The 23,892-nt window shown below is 46.8% G+C and overlaps 1 protein-coding gene across 1 annotated transcript in view; it reads right to left on the reverse strand.

The window, feature by feature from the left end:
• Window positions 1–12,922, reverse strand: part of LOC117042103 (C-type lectin domain family 2 member B-like) — a 28,950-nt gene extending 16,028 nt beyond the window's left edge. Inside the window, exons 1-3 of the mRNA XM_033141581.1 lie at window positions 12,874–12,922; window positions 6,305–6,472; window positions 4,381–4,518 (exon numbers count right to left, since the gene is read on the reverse strand). Of these exons, the coding sequence (XP_032997472.1) occupies window positions 4,381–4,518; window positions 6,305–6,383 (217 nt within the window). The 5' untranslated portion in view covers window positions 6,384–6,472; window positions 12,874–12,922. The remainder of the gene's footprint in view (window positions 1–4,380; window positions 4,519–6,304; window positions 6,473–12,873) is intronic.
• Window positions 12,923–23,892: the final 10,970 nt, after the last annotated feature.

The raw sequence follows: 23,892 nt of genomic DNA on the forward strand, positions 1-23,892 counted from the left end.
AAACTTAGGGTGCAATCCTAACCTTACTTACCTTGCAAAAGTAGTTCATACATAATGTGGGTAATGAATCATAGAGTTGTAGAGCTGGAAGGGAGCCCAAGGGTCATCTAGTCCGAAATGCAGCCAGGAACCTCAACACATGGTCCCAATCCAGTTTGAAACCAAAGCAGACCCTGCTTAGCTTTTCAAACACAATAGCAGTTTTGTTACCTGGCAGAAAGCCCCATTTAATTCAATAGGACTTACTTATGCATAGGCATGGCTATGATTGCATTGCAAACCTCTTTTGCCAATATCGATATGATGTATTTGTGTTTTGCGGGTAAAATTCTAAGAGGCTTTATATTATGATTAAGACCAGGCATAGGCAAACTCAGCCCTCTAGGTGTTTTGGGACTACAATTCCCATCATAGAACCAGTGTAGTGTAGTGGTTAAGAGCAGTGGACTCGTAATCTGGGGAACCGGGTTCGCGCCTCCGCTCCTCCACATGCAGCTGCTGGGTGACCTTGGGCTAGTCACACTTCTCTGAAGTCTCTCAGCCCCACTCACCTCACAGAGTGTTTGTTGTGGTGGCGGAGGAAGGGAAAGGAGAATGTTAGCTGCTTTGAGACTCCTTCGGGTAATGATAAAGCGGGATATCAAATCCAAACTCTTCTTCTTCTTTATCATCCCTGACCACTGGGGATCCTGTTAGCTAGGGATCATGGGAGTTGTAGTCTCAAAACATCTGGAGGACTGAGTTTGCCTATGCCTGATAAAGACTTCATTATAAAGTCCATCAAAGCCCCTAATGGCTGAGCGTCTTTATCACTGTCGCAAAGGACATTCATGTTCAGCAGCCAAAATATTGGCATCTCTCACCATTTCGTCCTCGCTTTCCAACACTGCCAAGGAAGCATCCTGTGAAGCACAGAAGCTCTGGCTTAGGGTCCAGTTCTTTTCCACATCTGAAAAGTAGTAGCATTTCTGTTGGTACCTTTTCCAACCAGATGCACATGCATGGAGCTCACAAGAACAGACTGGCCGAAGAAAAAACACAGAGTTAGATGCTGTTTTATCCAACCTCCTCCTTTTGAGTACCATGGGCAGAATCATAGAATCATAGAGTTGGACGGGACCCTGAGGCTCAGGGGTGCCAACTCCCCCACCCCCCACATTGAGAGGGGCCAGCGGGGGGGGGGGGAGGGCATGGTGGGGAGGGTGCTCTTCGTGTCTCACCCTCGCCCATTTAGCTTCCTTTCAGGAATGCTTGCAGCTGTGCCACCACAACCCTCTCGGGCACCAGGGCAGTGTTTGCTAAATGCCACCAGGGTGATCCAGGGTAAGTTTTTTTTGAGGAGTGGCCACACCATCCAATGCAGCTGGCACAACTTTCATACAGAAATGTGTTCCCTTTGCCTTGAATTCAATCCTTTATTGAACATGGTGGGACTTAAAAGGTAAAGGGACCCCTGACCATTAGGTCCAGTCGTGTCCGACTCTGGGGTTGCAGCGCTCATCTCGCTCTATAGGCCAAGGGAGCCGGCGTTTGTCCGCAGACAGCTTCCGGGTCATGTGGCCAGCATGACAAAGCCGCTTCTGGCAAACCAGAGCAGCACATGGAAACGCCGTTTACCTTCCCGCTGGAGCGGTCCCTATTTATCTACTTGCACTTTGACGTGCTTTCGAACTGCTAGGTGGGTAAATGTGGCATTATAGGTTTCTTTTTTGGGGGGTGGTGGTGGCCCTAAACCCTAGAAATTAATAAATGGTAGGATTTTGATTAATTGGGATATGGATGAAAGTACAAGCTGCAGAACTGTGCCCAGACAAGGAATCCCTGGGCTGGCTTATGCAAAGCAGCCTGGCTGGCCTAGCAAAGAGCAAATCTGTTAACACGACGAAGGGAAAAGGGAGTCTTTTAGTAAGGTGTTCTGGGAAGGAGGAGGAGGAGGAGGAGGAAGCAGAAAGACTGGGATCCATTTTGGGCAGGCTGGCTGAAGAGATGGGAGAGATGCCTTAGATTCCAGAGCTGCCCTGCTGTGGGGGACAAGCCCCTCTTGAAATCACTATGCTGTAAGATCTGGACTCCCTCCGTGCAGACTGAAGGTGTAAATACTGTAGGTGAATAAACCATATTTCTTAAAGCTACAACAGTCTCTGCCGTGTGTCAATTCTCCAAAAGAACACAGGCCCTGGGTGAATGCCTGGAATCCCCTGGGATCTTGCTACTGTTTAGCAGGGGGGGGGCACCCAACTTTTGTAACAATACAAAGGATTGCCTGGAGCAGATGTGTGTCCTTGACAGATAACAAACTGTATTTTAGGGGACCCCCCCCCCGCCCAACCAGCCACTGCTTTGTGGTTTTTTTCCTATCCACTGCTTTAGGTATTTCCCCCCCCCCCCCAAGCTACAATTTTGCATGCTATTCATAGGTTTCCATTATTTGTTTAGGGGGTTTTGTTGTGTAGGGGAGCTGATGCTATGGGGCCAGCAGGTGTGGGAGATGAGGAGCTCCTAGTCAAACACTCAGCTTGTGGCTGGCAGGGGGGCTGAGGATAGATTCTCTGCCTCTCTCTACTGCCCCTGACGAAGCTGCCACCCACTCACCTCCTTCTGCTGCAGCAATGAGGGAGCATCGGGGAAGCATGGCAGAATGAATGAATGAATGAATGAATGAAAGAAAGAAACAGAGTAAGTCCACTAGTGATGCACTATTCTTGTGTCGAGAACATCCTGCATAATCATAGCTGTCAACTTTTCCCTTTTCTTGCGAGGAATCCTATTCAGAATAAAGGAATTTCCCTTAAAAAAAGGGAAAAGTTGACAGCTATGTGCATAATCCACCTTCAATAAAACAGTGGTCTACATGGGCCCGAAGTTATATTCCATTTTTCGGCCATGTCTATCAAACCAACACTTACCACAAGGAAACCCATCCCATAGAAAGCCACCCAGTGCTGACCTTAGCCATTTCCTGCCTTTTGTGGAATACTGTTAGAGGCCACCCCAATCTCTGCCCAGTAGTGCACAAGATTCCAGGGGTCTTGGCCTTCTTCCAGGGTCTGGGGAAATGAAGGTGCAGCAGAGGCCATAGTGGCTTAAGAAGTATGTTTTATTCACATATTTATACCTGAGTTTGTATGGCAGCTCTTGAGGCGAAGGCGTCTCTCCCAAACTGCCTTCAACCAGCCAGCCCACCAGCCCAGAAGATTCTGCCTTTCTTCTCTTCCAGCGTGAGAGCCAGTGTGGTGTAGTGGTTAAGAGCAGTGGACTCGTAATCTGGTGAACCGGGTTCGCGTCTCCGCTCCTCCACATGCAGCTGCTGAGTGACCTTGGGCTAGTCACACTTCTCTGAAGTCTCTCAGCCTCACTCACCTCACAGAGTGTTTGTTGTGGGGGAGGAAGGGAAAGGAGATGGTTAGCCGCTTTGAGACTCCTTAAGGGGAGTGAAAGTCCAAACTCCTCCTCCTCCTTCCCAGCAGCCCTTGCAGAGGACTTCCCCCTTTGTTTCTGCGCCAAAGCGCAAAATCTTCTCTCACATCATGCCCGGTTGCCCTGGCAACCTTCTCCTCTGTTCTCTGTGGTGAGAGCCACTCCCTTTGTCTCAGTGACTCATTTTTGTTCCTTAATGCCTTATCTCCACTATCCCTGCCAAGCTGGCCCAGTTCATCAGCATAAGCTGAGTCCATGGGCTTCAGTTTTCAACTAAATTTTATTTTCTAACTTTTACCAAGTCTAAGGGTTTGGGGAGGTCTTGCTTCCCAAAAACCCACCCACCCAAAACCTGTAACAATGGAAGCTTCAGTCATGCATTGATACTGGGTGCCATCTTTTAGCTGCACTATGGAAACCTGGTGGCAGGTTGGCCATAGCATAGAGACCACAGGAAATAAAGCAGAAAGTTTGCAAGGACTCAGGCCAGGACGGCAATAAACAATGATTTTCTCTATTTTTGTTGTTGCAAGTATAAAACAAATTCTAGTTACGACTGTTAACTCCAGGACAAGGCCCTGTTTCGTTTATTCTTCTTCAGCTATCGTTTCTTAGTTTTATGGTCAAAGTGTACCGAGTGTAACTGGAATTTGTTTTATACTTTCAACAACAAAAATAGAGAAAATCATTGTTTATTGCCGTCCTGGCCTGAGTCCTTGCAAACTTTCTACTTTATTTCCTGCATTCTCCAAGGACTCCAATTTCCTAATTAATTTCAACATAGCATAGAGACTGGCAAGCAGCAAGGCTGTTTGTTGCAAAGAGAGAAATCCAGGAAAGGGCCAGATCTGCAATTCAGACCTGCCGTAATAGCGGAATATACATGGCTAAAGGAATGGGGGGGGGGGAAGGTCAAAGGAAAAAATGTATCAAGGCAGCAGCACGTACAGCTGGACTACTTACCAGCTCCAGTGCCAAGGACAATGGTGAGGATGACAATAATAACAACGAGGATGATGATAACAATAATGAAGATGGTCTGCCGGCGCACTGGCAGAGGAAGGGGTGTGTGGGGTGTGCGGTCTTCCCCGGGAATCATCACTGAGGAGGGGGGGGGGTGACAAAATGAGTTGTTTTTTATTATTAAAAAAAAAAAAAAGGTTTATGGAACTTTTTAGGAGTGACGTGGTGGATTAGGCACCTGCTGGTTCTAGGCTGCCTGAAAAGGCAGTGTGGGATTTATGACTGCCTGTTGCCTCTCCCTCAGCCACCCTACAGCTGAGGGCGGGCGGTGGAGAGGCTCCAAGCATCGGAGAGGCTCGCCCCGCCCCATGGGTAGATCACCCCGCCCCACAGGCAGCTCGCCCCGCCCCCATCTGCAGGGCATGCCCCCATGCCAGGCACCCGAGTGGCTAGCTACGCCCCCCTGTGCTGGCGTAAAACAGCTGGACACTCATTGTGTGCTAACCACAAAGGGGGGGGGGAGAAGAAGACTCATCAGCACTCCTTGCCTGCTCCAGTGAAAAGGATTGGGTAGGTGAGTGGGGTGATATGTTGCATTAGCTTATACCCAAAGGGGGGGGGGATGGCAAAAGTTTCAATTTTTTCTAATCCCGTCTCTTCCCTCTTGTTTTTAACCCAACCCCCCCCCAAAATGAACAGAAGCCATTACAAAGTAGAGGACTGTACTCTGCCAAGTAGGACACACGGCCACCAGAGTCAGGGTCACCCACAGACTGTGTCACCCCAAGACATTTTGCTGCTTAAGGCATAGTCCAATTGGCAGGCTTGCTAGGGCTGGCCCCTTTAAAAAGAAATCAAGTGCATTTAATAATAATAATAATAATGATAATAATAATAAATTTTTATTTATACCCCGCCCTTCCCCGCCAAACCGGGCTCAGGGCGGCTAACACCAATAAAAACCACAACAAAAACATAAAAAGTTCATTAAAATACAGATTAAAATACAATTTAAAACTAAATCTAAACTTCAGCCTCATTTTCAAGTAGCCCATCAATCACCCCAAAAGAACGAAACATCAGGGTTAAACTGAAACCAACCGAAAGGCTAGGTGGAACAGCTCCGTCTTGCAGGCCCTGCGGAAAGATGCCAAATCCCGCAGGGCCCTGGTCTCTTGTGCCAGACTGTTCCACCAAGTCGGGGCCAGTACTGAGAAGGCCCTGGCCCTAGTTGAAGCCAACCTAGCGTCCTTGTGGCTCGGGACCTCCAACAAATTATTATTTGAGGACCTTAAGGTCCTACCTGGGACATACCAGGAGAGGCGGTCCCTTAGGTATGAGGGTCCTAAGCCGCAAGGGGGGGGGGAATCATTTTTGCTTCATGTTCAACACTGGCAGTATGCGAGCGCACTGAGGGAGCTGTCCATGCTCACACAGTCTCTGCCGCTGACAGACAGGTGCTCACAAAGTTGAAATTGTTAATTTGGGGTTCTCATCAGCTGTACGTCATAATCATCACAGTTATAACAAAGAAAGGCTTGACATATCTCACTTTGCATGTCATGAGTCTATCTCATATATTATTTTCACCTTTTAAGTTGAATTACTGAAAGAAATGAACCTTTCCACGATATTCTAATTTTTCGAGTTTCACCTGTATGTTTTGAAGGCAAAGTATGACTGTGTTAAGATACTCCTAAATCCAGCTGTTATTTCCTAGAGCAGAATCTTTTTGCACGGGCAGCTGCTGGTTGCTCCAAATCAGGGATGGAGAACCTGTGTCCCTTAGATGTTGTTAGACTCCCCTCATCCCCAGCCAGCATGGCCCGTGGGCTGGGGTTGGTTGGGAGTTGTGGCCTGACAACATCTGGGAGGCCATCTCCGCTCCAAAAGTCTTGCTGCCAAATAGGGAGGCCACAGTTACCTGTCTTTTGCCTTTCTGTGGTGGGTCCATTGGAGAATAAGGGAGACTCCACCTGGTCATGATCGTCTTGGGCTGCCATGCGAGCTCTTTCACACAGAGACACTTCTGGGAAAAATTGCACTCCAGGGGCAATTCCGGTTGCGCACAAAGCTTCTGGTCTTAGGTCACCTGAAGTAGAAACGAAATGAAGCCAACAGAAAGGAACTGGCTTGTGAACTGAGGCCACCAACACACACACACACACACACACACACACACACTTTCCAGATATTGGATCCATTATCAGGTATCCTACGATTCTGTTTTTTTTTTTTACAAAGAATTTATTAGTTTTCCACATAATACAAACAAAACAAAACAACAATACAACAACAAATACAACAAAACAAACACCAATATTTCTTATTCATCTTAAAAAAAAATTCTTGTTTCAAATCTTACTAAATGACTTCCCCCATCCTCTCTCCTTTGTTTCCAATTCCAATCCACTTTGATAACTTCTCATCTTTAAGTTTAGAATCATCAAAATTATCTAAACAAACTTCTTAATATTCAATTATTACATATAATGTTCACAATAACAAACAAACTTCTTAATATTTATTTTTAACTTCATGATATAACCTATTACTTCTTAGCTCCAATCTTACATCTAACTTCTCATATATAAATTTAAAATCATCAAAATTATCTAAACAAACTTCTTAATGTTCAATTATTACATATAATGTTCATAATAACAAACAAACTTCTTAATTTTTATTTTTAACTTCATGATATAACCTATTACTTCTTAGCTCCAATCTTACATCTTATTTTCTTAAACTGCTGCTAATAAACATGTCCAATATCTCTTCACTAGTTCAAAATCTTAAACTCTTAACACACTGACTTCAGGGTACCATGGTGAGCCGTCCTGTTTATATTTTAAATAGTCTCACCCTATCCCTCTTCTAACCATTTTCCTTCGCAATCTCGGGGTCGCTTCCCCGACATTTCTCCATCTTTTTACCACAACATTACCCAGAATGTCCTCTTTTCCTTTGAAACCAACAGACCAGACACAGTCCATAAATATCCTTGCAGGGGGCTCCAGGAAACTCATATCTTCATCTTCCAGCATCTCCATTTCACAGTTGCATTCATCTTGAAATTGTAGTTTCACAAGTCTTTTGCCCATCATTTCCGGGCTCCCACCCCAGAAATTGGATATAAATTGTATTCCAACCCCTAGGTCTCTCACACCAATAGGGTCTTTCAGCTTCTTGGAGTTGCGCAGTCACTGTACTTTGTTTCTCAAAAATTTCCTCAAGTTCCCCAGCAAGATTTTTTTCCAATTTAGCAAAGGTCTTTCCTGTAATATATAACTTTTCCTCAAGATCCTGGTTCAGCAAAATTAATTTCTGGCTTAACAGTTCTAATTTCAGAAGAATAATCCTTTGTTCATGAGTCAATTCAGAGTCTAACGCCAGTTTAAAAACGAAACCAAGCATGGTAGAAGTAGGCATAGGGTATCAAGTTTCAGTACTTTTCCATCTTCAACTATAATTTTCAGCCGCCATTTTCCCCCGGGTCAGGGTAAAAAGAATGCAATCCATCATTTTCCAAAAAGAGATATTTCCGAACTCTTAATTCCCCCAACGGGGATTCAACCAGTCTCACTTGTTAAAAGTTCCATAGAAACTTTGTATCCACTACTGCAGCAGCAGCTCACAACAATGTTATCTTCTCCGATCAGCAAAGGGAGGAGGAACGGGCTCCTTTTTTACGATCCTCCTGGAGTGCCAAATGCCATAAATTTTAAAGCCAATTAACTTCGTGCTCACGGCCTCCAGTTTCCTTCTTTTAAATGCAAAACAGGTAGAACGACGCGCTCATGCAGGCGGCAGCCGCCGCATCGCCGCCCGGTTGGGGCAATGCCTCCACAGCCCGACGCTGTAGACTCTTCACTCCTTTTCCCCTTTTACAAGGGGATCGGGAGAAGAGTTCAGCGCCATAGTGGGCTCGCTGGAGAGCCCAAGCCGTGGGACGCTCTTCCCACGGCTTATCGGAGCCCCGCTGTGCGGTAGCAGGGCTCCAACCCCCGGGCTGGCCTGGGTCGCCTCGCTACCGAAGCAACCCACGACCGCCCAGCATGGCGTTCTCGCCGGAAGTCAGGTATCCTACGATTCTGATTTCACCTTAACCTCATTGATGGCCGACTGGTAGCTCATTGCTGAGGAAGATGAGTTGCTGGGGAGCACCAGTGGGGAGTTGGGGTGTTGCATTCCCATCTTGCATGTGGGCTTCCCACAAACACCTGGCTCCTCGCTGGGAGAAGAGGATGCTAGACCACATGGGTCATTGATCTGGTCCAGTGGGGCTCATCTTCGTAGGCTCTTACTGGCCTGCTGAGTGGGTCAATGCCCTGCTACTTGAGAGGGTGCTATTCTAGCAGTTCAGAAACACAGAGTATTTATTCAGCAAATCCACCATTGACATGTTAACAGCAGTGATTTGAGAAGGGTCAGTGTGTTAGTTTAATCGTGTGAAATAAGATTTTACAATGTTACAAAGTTACTGAAAGAAGATTAGAAATGAATGCAGAAGAGAGGACGAGAGGAAGTCCATTAATTAAGTTTAGAAATAAGATTAAAATAGTTAAATTGGTGTGTTCCTGTTGTAGGTGTATTGTCAGGTAATGTATTTGTCTTTCTTTGTTTGTATCTTGTATTTTCTATTGTAGTTTGTATGTATTTTTGTAGTATGTGTGTATTTGGTTTTTGTTTGTTATTTGTTTAAATACCAATAAATTTTTCATAAAAAAAGAGATGGGTCAGTGTGGGTTTTGCTTTCTGTATTTCATCATTAATTGGCTAACCCTTTTAATCTTGCAAAATTAAAGAATTGAAAAAAATATTTCATTATAAATGTACATCTATATCTATCTATCTATCTATCTACCTATTTCACTCAATAACCAGTAGAGAAGACAGGAAAAAACCAGAGCACATAAAACACAATATAATATGTTAAGCATGCTATTAAATGTAGAGTTAAAAACAATGTAAAATATTTTCTTTTTAAAATCTATATAAATAAAAATGTAAATGTTCGTTTGTTCAACAGGAGTTCAACAGGAGAAGCTGTGGGGAGACAGGCAAAAAGCAGTCAGGAGTTCAACGGGAGAAGCTGTGGGGAGACAGACAACAACGGGGGGAGACGGAGAGGAGGCAGGTGAAAGTTCAACAGGGAAAGCTGTGGGGAGGGAGGCGATATCTCCACAGAATTACAAATGTGCGCTTTCTCTTTTCTATCTTCCTTTTCCATTGAAACAAATGAGCCACTGCAACGTGTGGCCGGGTACAGCTATGAGAAATATAGAATAATTATTTTTAAATGCAGTTACAGGTAGGTAGCCCTGTTGGTCTGCCGTAGTCAAAACAAAATAAAAATTAAACAAATTCCTTCCAGTAGCACCTTAGAGACCAACTAAGTTAGTTCTTGGTATGAGCTTTTGTGTGCATGCACACTTCTTCAGATACTGTCAGTGTATCTGAAGAAGTGTGCATGCACACAAAAGCTCATACCTAGAACAAACTTAAGGTAAAGGAACCCCTGACCATTAAGTCCAGTCGTGTCCGACTCTAGGGTTGCGGAGCTCATCTCGCGTAACTGGCCGAGGGAGCAGGCGTACAGCTTCCGGGTCATGTGGCCAGCATGACTAAGTCGCTTCTGACGAACCAGAGCAGAGCGCGGAAATGCCGTTTACCTTCCCGCAGGAGTGGTACCTATTTATCTACTTGCACCTTGACATGCTTTCGAACTGCTAGGTGGGCAGGAGCTGGGACCGAGCAACGGGAGCTCACCCTGTCACGGTGATTTGAACCGCCAACCTTTTGATCAGCAAGCCCTAGGCTCTGTGGTTTAACCCACAGCGCCACCTGCATCCCTTAGTTGGTCCCTAAGGTGCTACTGGAAGGATTTTTTTTAAAATTGGGTTAGGAAGACAGCCAATCAACAGGTGAGGAAGCTGAACCTATTGAATATCTGCTTGTCGCAAACAGCAGAGGCATAGAAAACCCACATGGGGAAAGTGGCAACCTCAGTTAACCAAGAGCAGAATCGAAGAATCTTAGAGTTGGAAGGGACCCAAGGGTCATCTAGTCCAACCCCCTGCAATGCAGGAATCTCAGCTAAAAAGCTTCCATGACAGATGGCCATCACTTGTGAGGTTGCCCCTGTTGTCCTAAATCTTGGCTATGGGTAGCTTTTTTTTCAACTTTCAAAACTACAATGAACAATAAAAAACCAATAATAAAACCTTCACAGCAACAGAACCTCACAAATTGTCCAGATGTTCATATATTGCTTTCCCACCCTAGGTTATTCCAACTTCCCTGCATACTGAACTCTTGCAACTGACTCTGTGAGGTTGGCGGGGCTGAAACTGAGAGACAGTCAGTGACTGGCCAGAGGTGACTCAAGGAATTTAGCAGGTAAATGGAGTTTGGAATTCCCCACCTTTTTACCACATCTTTGATGTAACCACCGCTAACTTTCATTACACGAAAGACTGTATTGTGAGAAATTGCAAGTTTCAGTAGAAAGTGCAAATCTCTTAAATAATATCATGCAATTCTAAAAAAAATGTTTTTATTAAGAATAACACGAAACAACACAAACAATGGGTACTGATCATTACCAGATACGAAGCAAAATACAATTATGGTGTGTTTAAGGCAGAAGATTATAGCAGCATGGTCAGTTAAGCCCCAAAGAGATATGCGTTGCAGTGGGTCTAGGTTCCTCTGGGTGACAGTGAATAAAATAAATAAACATGAACCAATTGGCACCAAATGCATGAAACTTTTTTTTTTTTAACTTCTCTTCTTAAATGGCATTCCTCTTAAAGGACACCCTGCTCGAACGTTTCCTCGGAAATCCCCATCGTTTTGATTTGACTTCTCCCCATCTCCCATCCCGGAAGAAAGTAGTTGAAGCAAGTGGCAGCTGGAGGAGATTTGCAAGTTAAGAGAAAAGAGAAAAGAAACTCGCCCCGGCCAGGCGCACAGGCCCATCACCTACCGACCTGGTTAGAGGGCTGCCTTTGCCGATCTGCCTCTGAGGAAAGGAAAGGGAGGGAGGCGGCGCGGAGAGTGTACGCCGTGCAGGAAACACAGACTTCAGGCGGACGTTAGTGGGTGGTGTTAGATGTCACATGGAAGGGACATCTTATCATAGCTGTCAACTCCCCCCCCCCTTTTTTAAAGGGAAGAAAAGGGAAAAGTTGACAGCTATGCATCTTATCCTTAAGGAGCATAATGTCGCGGAGAGAGCTATTTCCACTCCGCCTTTTGTTCACAGGGGGGAAATGAATGAATGAATGAATGACAAGTTTAAGAATAGCTGATCTGGAATCTACACGCACACACAGGAGCAAACTCCTAGGGGCAGAGGGGTCTTCGCCTCACCACACGGAATATTTTAGAGGGCTGCACGCCCCCCCCCCCCAAGTTGATGGGCATTGCCATTCAAATAGTGTGGGTGTACCCAATCATGTGATTGATTATGTGGAGCGGGGCTTACCTCCCCCCCCAATATTTTATTCAAGTTTGCACCCCTGCACACACAAATCGAGAGAGAAACAAAGACGTGGAAAGGAGTTGGGGAGCCCAGAACCCGCAGCGCCTACGCTAAACTTCCTATCAAGGAGGAGGCGAAACGGACGCGCCGGGGATCCTCGGTTCTCTTTGCCCAAAGTCCGCTGACATTTGCCCTTAACATTTGAATCAACCTCTCTTCCTGAATTTGGAAAGGGACACCCTCCTGGAACATCTGAAATGGGCAGGGGCTTCGCTCAGCAGCGGAGCACCTGCTTTGCACGCAGAAGGGCCCAGATGCGACCCCCAGTAAGGCTGGGGATACCCCCCACACCTCTGAAACTCTGAAGAGCTGCTGCCAGCCGGTGTAGACAAGACTGAGCTAAATGCACTCGGTGTAAGGCAGAGTCCTTTGTAAGGATGCTGACTAGGATAAAATATGGGGGGGGGGCGGCGCACAAAAACGATCACAACACACACACACACCATTTGAATGGCAATGCTCATCAATTTTGGGGGGAACCCAGCCCCCTCAAATATTTTATGTGGGGGAGCAAAGGGCCTCGACCCATGGAGAGGGCAGGCTTTATGCTGGGGGGTGGGGAAGAACCGAGTTATCTGCAGAGCAATTGGCAAGTTACTTAAGTATTTTTATTTATTTACTTGCTTTGGGGGTCAGCTGCCCCCCGCCCGCCCCCAGCAGTTGGCTGCCATGCCAGTCCTACTCCAGAGTAGACCCAGTGGACTAGCGTTCAGCAGGACTAAGAAGTCCCATCGTCTCGGCAGCATGGGTCTTCTCGTTATCCCAGCAAAGGCGCGCAGAGCTGCTGCTGCAGCCGGAGTTTTCCTCTATGTCTGGAACAAGCCTCGTCGCAAACAGCCACGGACTTTTGCTTCTCCCCGCCCCCCCCCTCCAGACCGCGGAGATTTAGACTCGCCTGCCCGTCACTACGTTCGGTTTATTTATGGGGAAAGACCCTGACTTACTTGGTTAGATCGCAGCCTTCCTTCTTCCCCCCAATCCAGCAGCCGCTTTGCAGCGAGGAAAAAAGACGTGACCAGGGGTGGGGGGGGTAGCGACACACACACACACACACACACACACCTCCGTCCTGTCCCCGCCTTCAAATCATCCCATACGGAGACGAGCTAGCGTAACCGGGTGGACTGATGTGATCGGGGAAACCCAGGCCCACAAGTTTTTCCTTTTTGTGGGTTGTTTTTTTTTTTTTTTTGACTGGTCTGGGCAGTCGCCCAAAGAAAACAGCCTGAAGTCTTTGGTGAAAATGTTACTTGGGCTTTTGAGCTCCTGAGATGAAACATCAGGAAGAACTTTCTGACAGTAGGAGAAAGTGGAAGACAGTGGAGGTGGTGGGAGGACTCTCCTTCCTTGGAGGTTTTTAAGCAGAGCTTGGATTGGCCACCTGCCATGGATGCTTTAGCTGAGATTCCTGCATTGCAGGGGGTTGGACTAGATGACCCTTAGTCCCTTTCCAATTCTACAATTCTATTTCTGTAAAGGCGTCCCGGGGTTCTGCCTTGATCCTAGGTGCCCCCATTTTCACCCGCGGCTGTGACATTGCTCCTTCCAAAAGCCTAGTTAATGCTGTTTAGGCTTTGTTAAGGAGCATAGGAGCAAACTCCTAGGGGCCGAGGTCCCTTTGCGTGGACTCTGGACCCTGCTAGAACCCTCAGGCCTCTTGCCCGAAGCCGCTCCTCTTTGCTGCTTTCTCTGCTACGGAGAAGGGGCTCGCCCAGCCATCACATCGCTCCCCAAGCAGAAATCGAACTGCTGCTGCCTTCTCCCGGGTGGTGGTGGGGAGAAGCTGCACCTCTTGGTTTTCTGCCTGCTGAAAAGGCATAGAAAGGAAAGAGCAAGAGCAAATCTAGGAGGAGAAACGAGTGGCAGCAGGAAGAGAAGCACACGGGCCCCCCGGGAAGGAAATTCCATTGAAGAAGGAACCCCAGTTGCATGGAAGTAAGCGCCACTGAATTCAATAGGACTTCATTCTAAGTAGACATATTTTTGTCCCCAATGGATTTAGGTAGTGGTGGGGGCTGTGGGTTTCTGCCCTGCTCTCCCTTAAGTCTGTTTGCCCAGGAGACCCATTGGATAATTGGGAGGAGGCAGTCCAGCTTGCTTTGACTGGCACCCTAGCCCCATTTACCTGCAGGTCAGTCCCATTGGACTTACTTCTGAGTAGATATAGTTAGGACTTCTCCAAAGGTGGCGTTTGTTTCAGATCTCTGTCGTTTAAGTTTGCAGTACAGTCGTACATATACAGAAAAAGTGCTCCTGTTCAGCCCTCCCCATGCATTCTCTACTGTATTCAAATCATGCTTGGTTATGGTAAAACCACTTCTGTGCAGCCAGTTGTGAGGCGATGATTGATGTGGCTGTGAGGCGGAATGGCTCAGAGGTAAGGCCTATTTCCTGGAAGTGCCTTGGAAGACAGTGACTAATGTCGAAGCAAGGAGTGGGCAGCAAAGCTTTTGCAAGTTTCCCCATTAAACCTATAAACAACCCAATGTCCTGTTCCAAAATGTTGCACAACATTCCTCAGTCACTGGAAAAATGAGAGGGAAATCCCGCTGGCTCCCTGTGTGTAAAAACCACAAAACCAAACAAAAACAGCACAGACCTCTGCATTAAATAAACACACATAATTCTGTCTTCTCTGTGTCCATCCATGCTCCAAGATCACATGCTGATTTGCTCTTCAAGAAGAGTCAGGAAGGAGGGAGGCAAAGGGAGAAAAGGAACTTTCATGGGTGCCTTTTTAAAAAAAGTTTCCAGGAATTCCCCCACTGTCCTCTAAGAAAATAATCTTAAAGGGGGAGAAATCATTTTTTACAATAGAAATACCGTATTGGCCCAAATATAAGCTGCACCTGAATATAAGTCGCACCTTAAATGTTGTAGATTTATTAGTAGGTAATGAATGTTGTGCGATTGGTTCAACGGCACAAGACACATCGTATGGGGACTTCCAGCGAGGCAAAATGGCGGGCACCATGGCAGCGAGCAGCTCCTGAAGCCAGCCAGAGCCAACTGCACTTCCAGGCTGGCTCCGGGCTGCTGAGACAGCTGCCGCTGCCGCCACTTCCAAGGGGAAATCGGGGATGCCCGGCGCGTCAACTGGGGGAACCACTGACTCCCCCTGCACGACCCAAATCAAGACGGGGCAAGAGCGCCCGGCCACCCGGCTTACTGACCAGCGGCGCTCCGGGGCCAGGAAAACCCCGGAGCCAATGCAGGGAGAACGAAGAGAGGAGAAGAAGAAGAGAGAGAGAGAGAAAGAGGAAGGAGAAAAAAGAGGGGAGCCCTGACTTTGCCTCGCCACTGCCTCCGCTGAGGAAGAGAGGTAGGAGAGCACCGGGAGGGCAAGGACACATAGCCGAGCCCAGGCCCGACTTGAGCCAGCTCCATGGCGGCTAGCACTCCAAGAGAGCAGGCTGGGGTGCAGAGGAAGGCCATGTGACAGAGGGACCACAGAAGAGAAGATATTACTTCTTAATTTTTTAAATACCTTTTTAAAAAACATACATTTTTTCCTCACTTTTCAAAAAAAAAAAAAGTGTCCCTGGGTCCTTTGGATAAAATCTGGTAACCTTAGGTTAGGCTGAACCACCATCGGCTGGAGACAGCCTCTCTCTTGATTACCTGCACAAAACTATTTCTTGAACCTCTCCATCTTCCATCCAGGCAGTGGTGTAGCGAGCCGCTTGGCTGCCGGGGTGGCAAGCTAAGTGGCACCCCCCCCCGGTGGCGGGGCGTCACTCCCTGCGCATGGCATCATGACGCATGCGCACGGAGCAACGCCTCCGCCTGGGCCACCGAGGAGGGGCGTCACGCTTGTGGCCCGCCCCTCTCTGTTCCCCGGGAGCCCAGCCAGTGGCGAAGAAAGCTTTCTTCGCCGCTGTTTGGGCATGGAGAGGGGTGGGCCAGCGAGGAGGGGTGACACCCCTTCTCCCTGGCCCACCCGTCTCCGTTGCCCGGGAGCCCAGCCAACGGGTGGGTGACACCCCTCCTTGCTGGCCCGCTCCTCTCCATACCCTGGCTCCGCTCAGGGAGCCCAGCGGTGAAAAAAGCCGCTGAAAGGGGGAAGGCCCACTTTCAGCGGCTTTCTTCGCTGCTGGCTGGAGGCGCCGATCGCGGGGGGCGGAGCCCCGCCCCGAGTGTCACCCCCCGGGCGCTACCTGGGGCAGAACACCCCCCCTGCCCCCTTGCTCCGCCCCTGCATCCAGGCAAGCAAGAACCATCTTCATTGTTCCAAGGAAACCTTCCAGCTAGGCAGATTTTTTATTTCAGTTCATGGATGGGCCCCTGGGCTTTGCTCCACAGAGTACCAGCCCCTGTTGCAAGAGATGTTCCCCTTCTCACCAGCCAATGGCTACTTTTTGTTGTTATGTTCAAAACCTGCCTACCGAGGGCTTCACTCGTCTGCAGAAACCACACACAACGCAAACCTCTTAAAGCTTGCAAGTGCTCAGGAAATGAGCCATCTTCTTCGGTACACAAAAACATGAACTTGAGAGGAACCTGTTTCAATCAGGCCAGTTGCCTAAACAGTCTAACATCCTGTTTTTGCAGTGGCCAATCAGATGCCACATTGGCCACCCAGATATATTCAAATAAATAAAAAAGCAACAGGATACAATCCAAAATGTCACAAAATAACAAGCAACCTTTTGACTCCTTCATAATAGTTAGTTCACCAGGCTGGATACCCAGCAAAACTTTGTCCTTGTTGTCCTTCCTTGTCCTAGGATTGAAAATGGGTTGAGCATCTGCTATACTACTGAGTTATAGACCTTCCCAAATGGGTTTTGGAATCTTTTTATTAATTTGTTCACTTTCTAATTATTTTTTAAAAAGTTGCATAACAAACACAGTCCATCAAAAATTTAACAAAAGAGAAAAGAGAGGTTAGCAAAATCTAAACTATAACCAGCTAAGCGGAATGAGAAACGAAAATACCAAGAGGCTTCTGTGTGCAGACACCACCACAGAAAGTTTGCTAATAAACACAGAGATACAGTATTTAAAGAAAAACCAATATTAACATTTAACATATCCATACATTGGAATACAGTATACCCTAGAGCAGTGGTTCTCATTTCTTTTTCTCTTGGCCACACGCTAAGAATAAAAACTTGCACAGGCCATACTGAATTTTTTATTGATAAGAAATACATTATGGGGGGGAGGAGGCGACAACAACTAGCAGTGCTTGATTTATAATATAGAACACAACTGCTTTATAATATGATGTTGGGACATCCAGAAAGTATAAAACAATACAACTACTTAAGAACAGGAATAACCCCCAAAATATAATTATAAATAAGCCTCTTACATATGTACTCTAAGTATGTATAATAAGCATGAGATGTATTCTGTACTAAGTATGAGACCTATATGATACTATACTACACTGAAATTTCTTTGATTGTCCTTGAATCTTCCTGCAACACTTGCCTTGGCATGGCACACCCTTTTGTTGCCTGAAGCATGTGTAGAGGCAATTCAGCTCTTATCTGGTTTTGTTGCTCTTATCTGTTTTTTTTTTTTGCAACCATATCTCTCTACATGTTTATTTCCTCCCAATATTCTTGGCTTAAATGTAAGGTTTCTGTATCAGGGCTGTCTGCCACACCCTTTTGCACAGTGCTGTTAAATTAGCCACTTTAATATCCTCCCGTTCCATATTCATTCAGTTGACATTGTGCCCTTCCTCCCAAGGGAGCCCAGGGCAGCAAACGCATCATTAAAAAAACATCATTAAAAACATTATATCATTGTTATCATCATTTTTTTTAAACAATTGGCCTTCTCTCAGCCAAATCCAAGCTAGAATGTAGACACTCCTCCCCTAGAACAAACTACTTGTTTAAACTAATTGGCACGTGGGTTTTATTTATAGAAAACTGCTTTTATCACGTATTACACAAAATCCATCTGCTGGGTCCTTTCCCCTTGTCTCTGGGGATTTTGATGAGAGTTTCTGCCTGGTATGCATTGACGTAGTGATACATCCTGACATGCAGGGGCTTGTCAAGGCAGCCACATAACAACCGCCACAAAAAAACAAGTGCATACCGTACCCCCCACATTCCCCAAGTGACTCCAAAAATGCTGGCAGCTGTGTAAAGGAGAAGTGAAATTATGACGGTGACGACTATTATTATTCATGTAAGGACAGCCTGCCAGGTCAAGCCATTGGCCCATCTAGTCCAGCTTCCTGTTCTCACAGTGGCCAACCAGATGCCTGTGCAGGGCCGTCTTAGGGAGGTCGGCCGCCATGGCGTGGCGATCCCTCTGGCGCCCCCGGCGTTCTGCCTCTCCGCCGCCTCCCGCGCTTGCCGCCCCTCGGGAGGGGGGGTGGGCGAGCGGGGGATGAGGGGTGTGGCGCTGGAGCAGCGCGGGGCTCTGCGTGCCCTTCCAGTGCTCCCGGGACGGGAGGCAAGGGCAGCCAGCTTGCAGCCCGCCCGGGAGTGGCATGGGCGGCAGCGGCTGCGCAGCTGGCGTGCGAGCGCCCGGCCGCCAGCCTGCCCGTGGGGGCGGGGGCAGGTTGGGGAGGGGGCGCCCGGTATGCCAGCGGGCTCGCGGGGGCGCCCCTGGGGGGCCTGATGCCCTGGCATGCCACGCCACTAGCCCCTATGGATGAGACGGCCCTGGCCTGTGGGAAACTTGCAAGAAGGGCCCAAGCACTCTGATAGCCCCCAAATAGTATTGCTCTATTCTGCCTTGGGAAGACCACACCTGGAGTACTTTGTCCAGTTCTGGGTGCTACAATTTAAGAAGGGTGTTTGCAAGCTGGAACACGTGCAGAGGAGGGCGACAAAGGTGATCAAGGGTCTGGAAACCAAGCCTTGTGAGGAACGGTTGAAGGAGCAGGGCATTTTTGGCCTGGAAAAGAGGAGAGTGAGAGGATATATGATAGCCGTCTCCTCAGATGTCTCAAGGGCTGCCCCATGGAACAGGGAGCAAGCTTGCTTTCTCCTGCTTTGGAGGGGTAGATTCTGATGAAACATTAGGGAGAACTTTCTGACAGTAAGAACTGTTTGACAGTGGGACGGACTCCCTCAAAAGGTGGTAGACTCTTCTTCATCCAGGGCCAGATTCAGGTTTGATGAGGCCCTAAGCTACAGAACGTAATGGGGCCCTTTATATGTCCAGCTGTCCTTTGTCAACAACAAATTGTCACTGTTTTTGTGTTGAATATATGCTATATGGTAATTTATGGACCTAATAGGTCCAAACACAACACAAAACACTGTTGCTGTATGTAGATTTTATTTTACTTGTTTTTTATCTTATTTTTTGGAAATGTACACCCAGGTTTTTTTCCTCTTAAATTTTTTGGGGGCTCCCAAGAGAGTGGGGCCCTAAGCTATAGCTTGTTTAGCTTATACATAAATACATAAGGCATAAGGGCTTAGGCATACATGCCATCAGGCAAAAGCCATATATGCCATAAGACATAAAGAATTACCGGTAGGCATATATGCCATTTGCTGCTCCTCCTCCTATTTGCAAGAAAAAATGGGCAACAGCTCCTTTTGGCAATGGTTCACCTAGCAGCATATTTAAAGCAGGCTTGTCTTCCTTTTTACAACTGGCCCATCATTTCCTTGGGTTAGGAAGACAGCCTATCAACAGGCGAGGAAGCTGAACCTGTTGAATATCTGGTTGTCACAAACAGCTGAGGCATAGAAAGCCCACATGGGAAAAGTGGCAACCTCAGTTAACCAAGAGCAGAATGAAAGAATCTTAGTTGGAAGGGACCCAAGGGTCATCTAGTCCAACCCCTTGCAATACAGGAATCTCGGCTAAAAAGCTTCCATGGCAGATGGCCATCACTTGTGAGGTTGCCCCTGTTGTTCATAAGGCCTAGGGCTTGCCGATCAGAAGGTTGGTGGTTTGAATCCTTGCGACGGGGTGAGCTCCCGTTGCTCGGTCTCTGCCCCTGTCAACCTAGCAGTTGGAAAGCACGTCAAAGTGCAAGTAGATAAATAGGTACCACTCCAGTGGGAAGGTAAACGGCGTTTCCATGCGCTGCTCTGGTTCGCTAAAAGTGACTTTGTCGTGCTGGCCACATGACCCGGAAGCTGTATGCCAGCTCCATTGGCCAGTAAAGCGAGGTGAGCGCCGCAACCCCAGAGTCAGACATGACTGGACCTAACGGTCAGGAGTCCCTTTACCTTTACTTTTTAAGGGTAGCGGGTTTTTTTTAAAAAAGCTTTCAAAACTGCAATGAACAATAAAAAAACCAATAGTAAAACCTTCACAGCAACAGAACCCCACAAATTGCCCAGATGTTCATATATTGCTTTCCCACCCTAAGTTATTCCAAGGAGTTCAGGGCAACTTCCCTGCATACTGAACTCTTGCAAACCGACCCTGTGAGGTTGGCGGGGCTGAAACTGAGAGACAGTGACTGGCCAGAGGTCACTCAAGGAATTTAGCAGGTAAGTGGAGTTTGGAATTCCCCACTTTTTTTACCACATCCTTGAAGTAACCACCGCTAACTTTCATTACACGAAAGACTGCTCATTACTGTATTGTGAGAAATTGCAAGTTTCAGTAGAAAGTGCAAATCTCTTAAATAATATTATGCAATTTTAAAAAACAGTATCGTTTTCATTAAGAATAACATGAAACAACACAAACCATGTGTTCTGATCACCAGATAAAAAGCCAAATATAATTGTTATGTATTGAAGTTCTCACCCTAGGCCACTAGGGGTGTGTGTATATACCGGTAGTTCATTCTGCTGCAGTTTTCACTCAGGTCAGCATATGCAAAAGAGGAATTGTAAAGTGACGTTCAGGGATTGGTTAACTACAGAAGTTGTTACTGTTGCTTTGTAGCTGAGTTCTATATAAGCAGGCTGCTGAGGCCTTCAGCTCACTTCTGTTCCAGCCTGAGAATAAACAAGAGCTGTTTGGAAATCACTGTGTCGTCTGCTGTGTCCACCCACAACCTAACAACAATTATGGTGTGTTTAAAACTTTAAGGCGTTAGGCATATATGTCATATGGAATGAGGCATATACCGGTATGCCATAAGGCATAAGGGATTAGGCATATATGCCATATGGCATAAGGCATATATGGCATAAGGCAAAAATGCCATAAGGCAGGGGTCAGCAAACTTTCTCAGCAGGTGGCCGGTCCACTGTCCCTCAGACCTTTGGGGGGGGGGCTGGACTATATTTTGAAAAAAATATATGAACAAATTCCTATGCCCCACAAATAACCCAGAGATGCATTTTAAATAACAGGACACATTCTACTCATGTAAAAACACACTGATTCCTAGACCGTCCGTGGGCTGTATTTAGAAGGCAATTGGGCCGGATCAGGCCCCCAGGCCTTAGTTTGCCTGCCCATGCCATAAGGCATATACAGTGATACCTCAGGTTACAGACGCTTCAGGTTACAGACTCCGCTAACCCAGAAATAACACTTCAGGTTAAGAACTTTGCTTCAGGATAAGAACAGAAATCGTGCTCTGGCAGCGCAGTGGCAGCGGAAGGTCCCATTAGCTAAAGTGGTGCATTAGGTTAAGAACAGTTTCAGGTTAAGAACAGACCGCCAGAATGAATTATGTTCTTAACCCGAGGTACCACTGTATGCCATAATAGGTCCGGATTTAGGTTTGATGAGGCCCTAAGCTACAGAAGGCAATGGGGCCCTTTATATGTCCATCTTTCCTTTGTCAACAACAAATTGTCACTGTTTTTTCGTGTTGAATATATGCTATATGCTACAGGTAGGTAGCCGTGTTGGTCTGCCATAGTCAAAACAAAATAAAATAAAAAATTCCTTCCAGTAGCACCTTAGAGGCCAACTAAGTTTGTTCTTGGTATGAGCTTTCATGAGTCACCAGACCCTTAAATATAGTGAGGGAGTGGGGAGGGGTATTACTCAGAGGGGTGGTGGGAATGGGTGCTCAGCTGATTCAGGTTTTCCACACCTATCAGCCGATCACCCATTCCCACCACCACCCTTCTGAGTAATACCCCTCCCCACTCCCTCACTATATTTAAGGGTCTGGTGACTTCCGTTTCAGTGTATCTGAAGAAGTGTGCATGCACACGAAAGCTCATACCAAGAACAAACTTAGTTGGTCTCTAAGGTGCTACTGGAATGAATTTTTTATTTTATTTTGTTTTGACTATATGCTATATGGTAATTTATGGACCTAATAGGTCCATACACAACAATAAAACACTGTTGCTGTATGTAGGCTGTATTTTATTTGTTTTTTATCTTATATTTTGGAAATGTACATCCAGTTTTTTCCCCCTTTAAATTTTTTGGGGGACCCCAAGAGAGTGGGGCCCTAAGTTACAGCTTGTTTAGCTTATACATAAATCCTGCACTGCCTTCATTGGAGGTTTTTAAGCAAAGGGTGATTGCCATCTGTCATGGACAAAGGAGCCAACTGAGGCCCTTTTGCCCCCCCCCAATAAAATATTTGAGGGGGCTGTCCCCACAAAGTTCAAATGGTGTGCACATGCCGTATCATGTGATCAGTTATGTGGGACGGGGCTTACCTGGCATCCCCCCCCCCATAATATTCAAGTTGGCACCCCTGGTCATGGATGTTTTAGTCAAGATTTCTGAATTGCAAGGGGTTGAACTGGGTTCCTTCCAACTCTACAATTCTATGTTTCTATGAAAATGTGAAAAATTCATTCATAATAAAGATTGGGCCACTATCACTCCATGCGCACAGAGCTTAGATGTACAGTAGCACCATAACATTATCAATTGTGCAAATGTGTGTAAGTGTTTAAAAAAGACTATACAGTGGTACCTCTGGCTACGAACTTAATTCGTTCCAGAGGTCCATTCTTAAGCTGAAACCGTTCTTATCCTGAGGCACGCTTTCGCTAATGGGGCTTCCTGCTGCGTGCGCTCCTCCGGCGCACGATTTCCGTTCACATCCTGGGGCAAAGTTCGCAACCAGGAGCAGCTATTTCCGGGTTAGTGGAGTTCGTAACCTGAAGCGTTCGTAACCAGAGGTACCACTGTATAGCAGGCACGTGAAGATCTAGTTCAGGATGAGGAGAGGGTGGGGGTGTTTAATCTTTTACCCTTTGATATTTTATTATTGCCTGAGGACACTGCTTGGTAAGAGGAAGCAGTACCAGGGAGGAGTGTTTGCTGTTTCACTCAGCCTTGGGTGTGAGTCATCTCTGGAACGATATAGAAACTTGGGTGAGAGTCAGATTACAGTTCCAAACTGTATGCTTGACAAGTGGCAATTTTTATTGTTGGTTGCCTCATCTCCTTAAAGTTTTTTTGTCTCCCGGGCTTGAGATGCCCCACCTCAGGATTATTTTATTATTTGTTTGATTGAGGGCCAGTGTGGTGTAGTGGTTAAGAGCGGTAGACTTGTAATCTGGTGAACCGGGTTCGCGTCCCCCCGCTCCTCCACATGCAGCTGCTGGGTGACCTTGGGCTAGTCACTCTTCTCTGAAGTCTCTCAGCCCCACTCACCTCACAGAGTGTTTGTTGTGGGGGAGGAAGGGAAAGGAGAATGTGAGCTGCTTTGAGGCTCCTTCAGGTAGTGATAAAGCGGGATATCAAATCCAAACTCTTCTTCTATTTGTTATTTCATTTATATCCCACCTTTCCTCCAGGATGAATGGGAGAAACGCGCTAAGAGGAAGGCACACTTGGCAAACCCTCACCATGATCAGCTCTCTCATGAAAACCTATGTCCCCACTGTGGAAGGACGTGTGGATCCAGAATTGGCCTCCACAGTCACTTATGGACTCACTGCTAAAACCGTGTTTATGGAAGACAATCTTACTCAGCTACGAGCGCTCACCAAAGAAGAAGAAGAGATTTCACCCTCTCAACAAGCATGTGAGGTAAGTGAGAACCTGTGACTGACTCCAAGGCAGGCATAGGCAAACTCGGCCCTCCCTCCAGATGGTTTGGGACTATAACTCCCATGATCCCTAGCTAACAGGACCAGTGG

This window comes from Lacerta agilis, chromosome 2 (genome assembly GCF_009819535.1).
Source record: "Lacerta agilis isolate rLacAgi1 chromosome 2, rLacAgi1.pri, whole genome shotgun sequence".
In the NCBI taxonomy this organism is placed as follows: Eukaryota; Metazoa; Chordata; class Lepidosauria; order Squamata; family Lacertidae; genus Lacerta; species Lacerta agilis.